Consider the following 9899-nt stretch of genomic DNA (forward strand, 5'->3'; position numbering starts at 1 on the left):
GGTGTAGCCACAATGGGACCCTTTCTTTTCCAAAATGACTGTGTTGGTTTATGGCATAAAAAAAAAAAAAAAAAAAAAAAAAAAAATCACTATTTTAATTTGATTTAAAAGCTCTCCTCTTAATAGTGTGATGTCTCATTTTTGGTTTCAAAGAATTAGCTAATAAATCTACCAACACTTCATAATTTAATAGACAATCATATCTCCCTTTTCAACCTTTAACTTAAAAAAGTTTATTTAATTTCCATTTATTCATCAGAACCCAATTCAAAAATCCTTTCCTCAAGCCTTCCCTTACCAAAGAGCCCCTCTCTCTCCCAAGAGAAGTCCTTTGCTAATTGTACTCAAAACTCTGTCCTCTTCTTTTGTAGCACTATTCCACATTTTGAATTACTTATTTGTGGTCAACTGATTGACATATTAAGAACTCTAATCAGTCAAAGTCTGTCTTCTTTAACTTACCATGTATTTCATCAGTCAGTACTAGAATACTTGTTGAATGAATAAATTTCTCTCTGAATTGGGCTCTTACCTTGTTTCTCTCATCCATTTGGAAGGCAGGAAGTTCCCAACTGATATACCACTAGCCTCAATCCCAAACTTTTCCAGTTTTATGGCTATAGACTATCAATCTTTAAAATCAATGAAATTTGAGACCCATCCTATCCTTCTCCCCCAAACACAAAACATGCACCCCTAATTTCCCAGGCAACTTCCCCTGAGAAGCTGCATTATCTTCTTGGTATGGCAGGCTTTTAACCTCGCAGTTATTACAGAATAAGTGTAAATGTGTTAAGCACCTACTATGTGACAAGGCCCTGCGTACTCTACCTTGGTTCTATGTATTCCATCACCATAACCAACCAGTGGTCCTTCACATCGGGCTTCAGAGACTGTCCATCTTCCTTTCTGTTTGCCTAGCCACAGAATCCAGGTCCTCTGACATCTCCCCTAGTCTTTTTGCCCCACAGCACATCAACCTCAAACCCAATTTAGCTTTGGATGACAGTTTTCCCATCAACATAGTGTAAGAGGAATGCACATCTACACACATCAGAATCAGAGAGATCTGGGTTTGAATACCAGCTATGTTGAAGCTTTCTTAGAATGATTTTACATGCATAAAATAAAATATGTAGGATTACAAAGGAAACCAATTAACTGTACCCAGGTCAAGAAGCCAAGCTCTCCGAATCTTGTGTTCTGGTAGCTTCAAAATGAAAGTACTAAGACCCACCCTTCACTGAATTGTTAGGTAGATTTTAAAGGCAATTTATGTTAAGTATCTGGCAAGGAGACTAGGTAGGTTTTTTTTTTGCGGTACGCAGGCCTTTCAATGTTGTGGCCTCTCCCATTGTGGGGCACAGGCTCCGGACGCGCAGGCTCAGCGGCCATGGCTCACGAGCCCAGCTGCTCTGTGGCATGTGGGATCTTCCCCGACCGGGACACGAACCCGTGTCCCCTGCATCGGCAGGCGGACTCTCAACCACTGCGCCACCAGGGAAGCCCGAGACTAGGTAGTTTTAAGACCTCCATGGTAATTCAAATCTTAATTTGTCAGAGTATCACTTCTTCAGTTAGGAATGGGGGGAGGAAGACTTCAATATGATTATCTAACATCTACTCAGAAAAAAAGTAATCTAAGATCTTAAGTGGCTTCCCAAAACGTATGCAATATCACAGTTCTTATCACATCTATAAGCTATCTATAAAGCTTATGATCAACCGTAAACCAAATTTTAGACAAGGTCCCTCTTTATATCTCAATTTTTTTAATACAAATTTATTTATTATTTATTTTTGGCTGCACTGGGTCTTCATTGCTGTGCACAGGCTTTCTCTAGTTGCGGTGAGCGGGTGCTACTCTTTGTTGCGGTGCACGGTCTTCTCACTGTGGTGGCTTCTCTTGTTGCGGAGCACGGGCTCTAGGCACGCGGGCTTCAGGAGTTGTGGCACACGGGCTCAGTACTTGTGGCTCACAGGCTCTAGAGCGCAGGCTCAGTAGTTGTGGTGCACAGGCTCCGTTGCTCTGTGGCATGTGGGATCTTCCCGGACCAGGGCTCGAACCCGTGTCCCCTGCATTGGTAGGCAGATTCTTAACTGTGCCACCAGGGAAGTCCCTATATCTCAATTTTTGAGTCATCTGAAAATTAAGTTTAGTTCTTTAAAAATAAATAATAATACTTTGAAGTATTAGGTTGTGTTGGTCAAAACTTCACATTTAAAAAGATGACTTTTAAGGGGCTTCCCTGGTGGCGCAGTGGTTGAGAGTACGCCTGCCGATGCAGGGGACACGGGTCTGTGCTCCGGTCCGGGAGGATCCCACATGCTGCGGAGCGGCTGGGCCCGTGAGCCGTGGCCGCTGGGCCTGCGCGTCTGGAGCCTGTGCTCTGCAGCGGGAGAGGCTGCAGCTGTGGGAGGCCCGCGTACCGCAAAAAAAAAAAAAAAAAGATGACTTTTAAAAAAGTATAATGAAACCAACAAGTTGTGAGCTTTCTTAAACATTCTTTAAAAAGTTTCCTGTTTATCACAACCATAAATCTTTCATTTGTGCCTTGAAGTCTGAAGTTCTATATACAAGGACACCCCCTCACACACCAAAAGCCTCTTTTACAGAAATTTCTATTTTAAAAAAACAATGGTAAGAATTCAAATTCAGGGGGAACTAATGTGATTTGACCAAGCTCCGGCAAAGTGACAGATACAACTAGTTCTCATTCTAAATTGTGTTCTTTTCTCCACAATCCCTTGGTCCACAAAGGAGATGTTATCTGTGCTGTCTGCCTCCAAAAGCCAGAAAAAGGCCTATTAATTACAACTTATTATCTATAATTCCCAAATTTCCTATTTAAAAAATAGGGCATTTTGTAAATACGTGCCTATTAGCTTATAAAATTTCTTGACAAGATGTTGGATATTTCAAGTTAATTATTTCAAGCTGTTCTTCCCAGAAAGATAAATCTCTTTCCTTTAAGATATATGAATTAATATTATCTAATCAAGCTAACCTCAAAACCTCCACTTTCAGTATACACTAATCTTACCTAAGTATATGATTTTGAAAACTATCAGAATGGCCAAGTAAAATGTTTCCAAGTTTAAAAGCAGGCACTTACACAGTGGCATGGTTTTTAATCACGAAGTTTTTAATGACATCTCTACGCTATGCCCAGTACTACGGTACAGAATATATCACTTATTTCACTACTTCACAATTAGGAATTAATTCATTATGCTTCTATTTATGTCTTCTTACACCTAGACTCTTATCTAAAATCCCAGAGTCTAGCATTCAATTATAGGGGTAAACACTTTTTATTACACTGTGCTAAGACTTTCTCATTTTACATGGGTTGACTGTCAACAGAATCCACCAACATTCAAGTTTCAACTGTATGCAAGGATGAAAAAACTAGGCATTGATTGGTCAAGGTATCCAATTGCCAAAAAGGGCTTTAACGGCAGGAAATGGTACATATAGTTGGCAGGTACTACTCATCTGCTAAGGACATCCCAAAGAACTAAGAAGGGGCAGAAGACTCAAGGAAAAAGTAGGTTCAAAGCAAGGAAAAGACCTAGACAAACAAGTTGGAGAAGGAGGGCATTCCCAGCATGCGTAGAACAAAGCCAGTTAAGAAGCAATCTGCCTCACCCTCAAGTAAACAGAGTAGCATAAAAATAAGGTTAAAGAAGTCCTTATAATCACACCTAATTAAGATCTGTTGTTATCCAAGTTAAAGAGAATGCCAATGCTCCATCGGAAGATAATTTCTAAACTGCTTTTCTATATACAAGTAATAATTTTATGATTCCTTCATCTGTTCAAATATTTTTGCAAAAACTACATGCCAAGCAATGTTCTCAGTGCTGGGGATACTGAACCCAGCAAAATAGAGCTGCTCTAACCTCCCTCTATCTGAATATTAAAGCCTAGTGTTTAAGGTCTGGGGACAAACCTGGGCAAGTTATTTAACTTGTTTAAGCCTCAATTTCTAACACTAAAAAATGTGGTTTACTATCTAGGGTTTTTGTGAGGATTAAATAAAAGTATTTGCTGCATGATAAGTATCTATTATGTCTTCACCTAACTTCTTTGTAATCAACTACTGAACACTGTATCTGAGTAAGTGACTTTGTTACAAAGTCTTTCTCTAGATGAAACAAAGTTAACAAGCCTTGACCTCATTAATTTCAACCTCAACTAAGGAAGCAAGTCAGTCTAGACAGACTTGTACTTCTATCAGTACTAAACAGTTGCACACTACTTGAATTTCATTCATTCATATTCATTGCAGCCCCCCAACCCACTCCCAAAAACTCAATATCCCTAAGCCCAGGTCTTAGGCATTGTCTTAGTTACTCAGTTCCTGCCTACATCTGGCCAACCACAATTGGTTTCAATGTTTCAAAAACTGTGTTTTTGCTAACACAACATATCCTTAAACTTACACCAATTACTTTATCTGCTACTCAATTAAGGAATGCAGCAATAAATCATGATTCAAAAAGAGAAACTGAGTAGATTTCTTACATGAGGACTGAGTTGTGAAGTCTGTAGGTAAAGCAAAAAATCCACTATAGTCAAAATTGTTTTTGAATTAAAATCCCTGTCGTCTCCAGGTTAGGCACCTTAGTGAAGTGGAAGACACACATGGCCAAACTTGGATTCCAATGCTCCCTCTGTCACTTAGTAGCTAACTATGCAAGTCTGGACAAGATTTCCTTTCCTAAATCTATTTCTTTATTCTGAAAATGAAGATACCACCACCACTTCAAAGGCTGGGGGTGGGGGAGATGGGGAGATTAAAAAGAACACACATAAAGGACCTCCTAAATTCCCTTCCTAACCCAACAGGTCTGCAATCACTGATGAGTAAGGAAACACCTAGTCTCTCATCATCTGCCAAAGAACTAAAGACCGTAAGGATTAATCTTGTTTCCACTCAAATCAGGTAAAAACAAATGCACTAGAGAAAATTTTACTTGGCAGGTGAAATAAACCACCACAACTATGACCGAAATCTACTACACAAAGCCCATTTTATTGAGAAAGATTATTAGCCTAAGCAAATAGGCTGTACCACATTACCTTCTTTCTGTAAACATCAAAACGCACCTTGCTAGGAGTGAAACCAAATTTCACAGTGTACGACAGGAGTCCTCTGGTGGCAGAGCCTTTGATCAGGGAGCACGATGATTAAGAAGGTGGACTCAAGGGTCAAAACTTTCTGGGTCAGAACACAGGTTATGCCAATTCCTTGAACAGTGTTTCAGCAAGCAACACATATTCAACTGCCAATGCAAAAACTTGCTTCCCTTATTTGAGCAGTTTTCAAGCAAAAGCAAAGATAATGACCAAGTGAAGGTACTGAAACATATCCGTTACCCAGGATGGAAAGCTCTTCTGTTCTGACAAGCTTCCTTCAAGTTATCACCACTTCGGAGTCTTTGTTGGGGACCTTTTTTCAGTTATTTTTGCACAAAGGAGTCTTTGTTGGTACAATGACTTCCTCACTGGTAGTTTCCACACCAATACTTCTATTAGGGAGTACGATCAGAATTCATCTCTTTTTGAAAAGATCTAACTGAAAAAGGTTCTGCGTGTCATTCTGATTAAAAATCACTGGCCGCACTTGTTCCCATTTCTCTCCCTCCCCTCAAACACCCAAATGGAATATTTCAAAGCCATCCCTCCAACACACCATATAAGGGGAAGCTCCACCCCAGCCCTCCATATATGGTCATATCCCACACCCACTCACAGACTCATCAGAGACAACCAGGAACCCACTCCTGCCCTGACCCACCATATACGGACAAATACCCACCTTAATATACTGAAGAGAATTAAGCTCCTTCCTCTACACTCACACTTCTAAGTCTGAAAGTTTAAGAAGTTGGGTGAAGAAATTAGAAGGAACAAACAAAAAACCCGACTGAAAGCACTTCTAAGCACTAGCGCTCAATTCTCAATGATTCCAAATGTCACCCGCTTGCCCAGCTTAATATTAACAACACTCCCTCTTCGGAGAAATCATCGTACAGCCCTAATGAGGCACAGCGCGTGCAATAACTAATCATGTCTGAGCAACCCTAAGCCCATTATTAAACACGGGCAACTCTAGGCCAAACACACCTCGCTCTACACACCATTTCAAAGACTTTCAAGGTCTACTCTTCTGCACCTTCAGATCAGATGCCAACTTTCTGGTCGCCTTTTCAGAAAAAGGGAGGGAGGGTTGCTGGCTGTCTCGTTACCAAGGTAACTAGGAAACGTCCGACTGCCGAGGCCCGGGAGCCGGTTTTACCTTCAGATCCTTCTTAGTAACGTCGGTGTGGGAGACGGCTCGAATGGTCCCGGAGAGCCAGGGCCACTCAGCGACGCGCTCCAAATCCCAGCTGTCGTGGCCGCCGTCGCTGCCGTCGGCTGCGGACAGACTGAGGAATCGCTTCCCTACCAATACTGGCCAACTTTCTCCGAGCGTGAGCACCATGGTTCCAACGCTGCAGGAAGGGCTCCTCCCTGCAAAAACACAAAAACAAAATGCAACGGGGGCGACCGGCGGGAGGGGGCCGGGAAGAGAGGTCGGTGGGGGAGGTCAGGGCGGAGGAAAGGGTCCTAATCCCGATCAGAGGAGGGGACCCCAGGCGGCGGCGGGTGAGACGGAGGACCCCGCACCCGATCTCTCCACCCGCGCCCTCCCCGCCCCCCGATCCCTCCCCCACCTCAAACACTGGCCCAAGCGTCGCGTGACCCTGGCTCTCCCAAGTTTCGCTTTTCCAAAACCTGAAACCTAAACGCAGACAGAGTGAGGGGAGAATTATTTGTGGCTTAAGTGGATTTGAAAGTGTTCGCCCCTCACCCCAGAAAAGAAAAGGCCCCGAAGCAGAGGGCCCGTCCCAGGCGGCCGGGTCCCCGCCCCGGGCAGCCCCGCGGGAGGGGCTAGCCCGCCGTTCCGCACTTGCCCCGCCGCCCCGCCCCGACACCCTTCTACTCGGCCGCAGACCCCCAGCCTGAGCCGCGGCGCGGGGGCGGCGGGGCCGCGGGCTTGGCGCCTTCACCTTTCTTCCTCCGATCCCTTCAGCCGAGGCCGTGGCGCTCTTACCCCGCCTCCCGCCTCCCTGAGTCACCGGCGGCAGCCGCCGTTTCCAGCCGCCCAGCCGACTCTAGCTCTCTGACTTGGTTCAAGAGCTCTCACAAGACACGCACAGCCTCCCGGGCCCGCCCCCTCAGAGCCGCTTCCATCGCTCATTGGCTGAGTCCAAGGAGCTGGGCGAGACTCGTGGGGAAGGAGCCCATCGCCATTGGTCGCCCCGGCGAGGGCGGGGCGAGAGAAAAAAACAATTCCTCGGCTGCCTCCTCCCTTTCCCCTCCCCCTTCCGACTCCCGGACGACCCCCATTAGGTTAAAGTACACCGAGCGTAAGCGAGGGATCCCTCCGCCACAGACATTCTTTCCATTTGTTGCCTCACGGGATGCAAAAAAGTCCAGAGAAATCGGTCATCAACTTTAGGACCCAGAGGAAAATTGCAGTGGTGCACAGATAAGACTGAATGGCGAACCCCAGGGCTTTAAGTGCTTATTGGATTGCTTTTCAAGTGCGTAGGCTGTCGACCGAAGATAGGCTTTTCACTTGGCGGAAGAATCTCACAGGAAAGGGGTGAGGGCGGTGCAGAGTCAGCGGGGGAGGGAAGGGACATGAACGTGCGGTTTGAAGCGTACTCAGTTAGAGGGAGGAGCGACGGTGCTCTGGAGACTCGTGCGCAGGCGCTTCGCGGAGCAGAGGCTGGAGCTTGGGCTGCTGGGCGAAATGGCCGCGGGAGGCGCAGGCGCACGTGGTGCTGATCGTGGAACGTCTAAAGTCCGCCATTTTGAAGGAAAAATGAAGAAAGGCATGGAGTCCCTGGGAAATGATGTTAATTAAATCTAAAGCAAAAGATGCCGTTCAGTACAATGCAGAATGGGTTTTTTTCTTTTTGTTTTTCAATGTAAAGGGAGGATGAAAAGATATTCTGAATCTTACAATGAAATGGAAAGACTAGATCAAGGTCATGATGATGTAAGAGATATGAAGAGGAGGTGACTTGGAAGGACAAAGGAGTTGAGGGGTGATTGTTTCTTTTGGACCTGAAGGTTTTTGGTTGAATGAAGAAAAAACGGAATGAAGTAATTGAAGATCTCTTATTTTATAAAGGCTGGTGCTTGACCTGGCATCACATTTAATCTTTAAATGAAGATTAAGTGAAGAACTCAAGCTCCCAATTTTACAAGTGTGAAAACAGAATCCGAAAAAGTTCAGAAATGTATTCAAGGAATTATAGATAGAAGTTAAATCCAGGTGTTGATTTTCAACATATATGTTCTGAATACATGACATTAAATAAAAATTTTAATTAAGAATAAACACTGAAGAATTAATTTGATTTGTAATTTACAGACCATTGAAAAGGGGGAAAATGGAACAAAGAAAACTTGTCCAGTACAACATAAGTCAGAATGGGAAGAAGGGAGGAATAAAAAAAGAAAAAAAAAAAAAAAAAAAAAAAAAAAAAAAAAAACAACCTAAGCAGAAATACGGTAAATACTAAAATAAAATAAAATAAAATAAAATTAGAGGAGTAAGTCTAAATATCAGTATGTACAATAAATATAAGTGGGTTAATTTACTCAGACCTTAAAAAGACACACTGGATTAAAAATAAAATCCATCTCTAAACTGACCACCAGCAAACTCCAACAACAACACAGAAAGCTTGAAAATAGTGGGTTAAAAGAGTTTGTAATCTACTGGTAATTGAAGGAAAGCAATATAGCAATGTTAATATAATTGAAAGCAAAGGCATCAAAGAGAAAAGGATTTTATACTAATAAAGGATAAAGTCCACAAAGATAACACACACTCTTGAACTATTGTGACTCTGGGAACATATTCTAGCCTATGTTAAGACTAAACTTATGAGAAATTTTTGACAATTTGTAATAAAAGTACAGTGAAGATATTTATAAATACATCTACCCCAGAAATAGGCATCTCAGATTTTTTGAATAAGTGAGGGTATGGAGGATCTAGATTACATAATTAACTATTAATGTGAAAAACAATAGCTGGGAACAAATTCTATCAAACTTCAAATAACATATAATTCCTAGGTTACATTCATGGTTCCAGAACTTAAGAAAGATGGAAAGGTATCCAATGCATCTTATAAAACTTGCAAACCCCTATTATCCAATCTGAACCAGTAGAGTACAAGAAAGGAAAACTATAGTTCAATCACACTTATGAACAGAGATAGAAAATTCTTATATAAAATATCAGCAAGTTAAATCCAGCAGTATATTTTTAAAATAATCACCATGATTAATTAGGATTATTATATGAATATGAGGATATTTCAAGATTAGAAAATTACTATAACTCACCACAACAGGTTAAAAGAGAAAAATTGTGTTCATTTTAGTAGACGCTGAAAAGAACACACACAATGAACATTGAGCTACCATGAAAACTAGAAATATTAAGAGCACACACATATTTAATGCTTATTCATGATTAAAAAATAATTTTAAACTTCCTACAAACCTAGGAATATAAGACACCCACCTTAGAAAAACACCTTCAAATATGAACTAGGAGACATCAACAAGGTTGTTCATTTCAGCATTGTTTGTGGCTGTGAAAAATTAGAAATAATCGAAATGTGCTTCAATTAAATAAATAAATGAAATGTGATACATATAGTGAAAAGCTGTAGAGCATTTAAAAGGGAATGAAATATATTTAGATGTACAAATAACGATAGATTAGCAAAACACATTTTGAATGAAAAAGAAAGTTGCATTTGGCAATATTTGAAAATACACACATAAAAATTACACTATATATGTTCTATGAAAT

The 9899-nt window shown here is 41.8% G+C and overlaps 1 protein-coding gene across 3 annotated transcripts in view; it reads right to left on the bottom strand.

Moving 5' to 3' along the window:
- KDM3A (lysine demethylase 3A) overlaps positions 1-7404 on the bottom strand; it is a 63196-nt gene extending 55792 nt beyond the window's left edge. The window contains exons 1-2 of one of the 3 annotated variants that reach the window (XM_007466734.1): positions 7107-7404; positions 6309-6523 (exon numbers count right to left, since the gene is read on the bottom strand). In XM_007466734.1, the coding sequence (XP_007466796.1) occupies positions 6309-6494 (186 nt within the window). In that variant the 5' untranslated portion in view covers positions 6495-6523; positions 7107-7404. The other 2 variants (XM_007466735.1, XM_007466736.1) reach the window with 2 other exon arrangements.
- Between the last annotated feature and the right edge of the window lie 2495 nt (positions 7405-9899).

This window comes from Lipotes vexillifer, unplaced genomic scaffold, assembly GCF_000442215.2.
Source record: "Lipotes vexillifer unplaced genomic scaffold, Lipotes_vexillifer_v1.1 scaffold1158, whole genome shotgun sequence".
NCBI classification, from domain to species: Eukaryota; Metazoa; Chordata; class Mammalia; order Artiodactyla; family Lipotidae; genus Lipotes; species Lipotes vexillifer.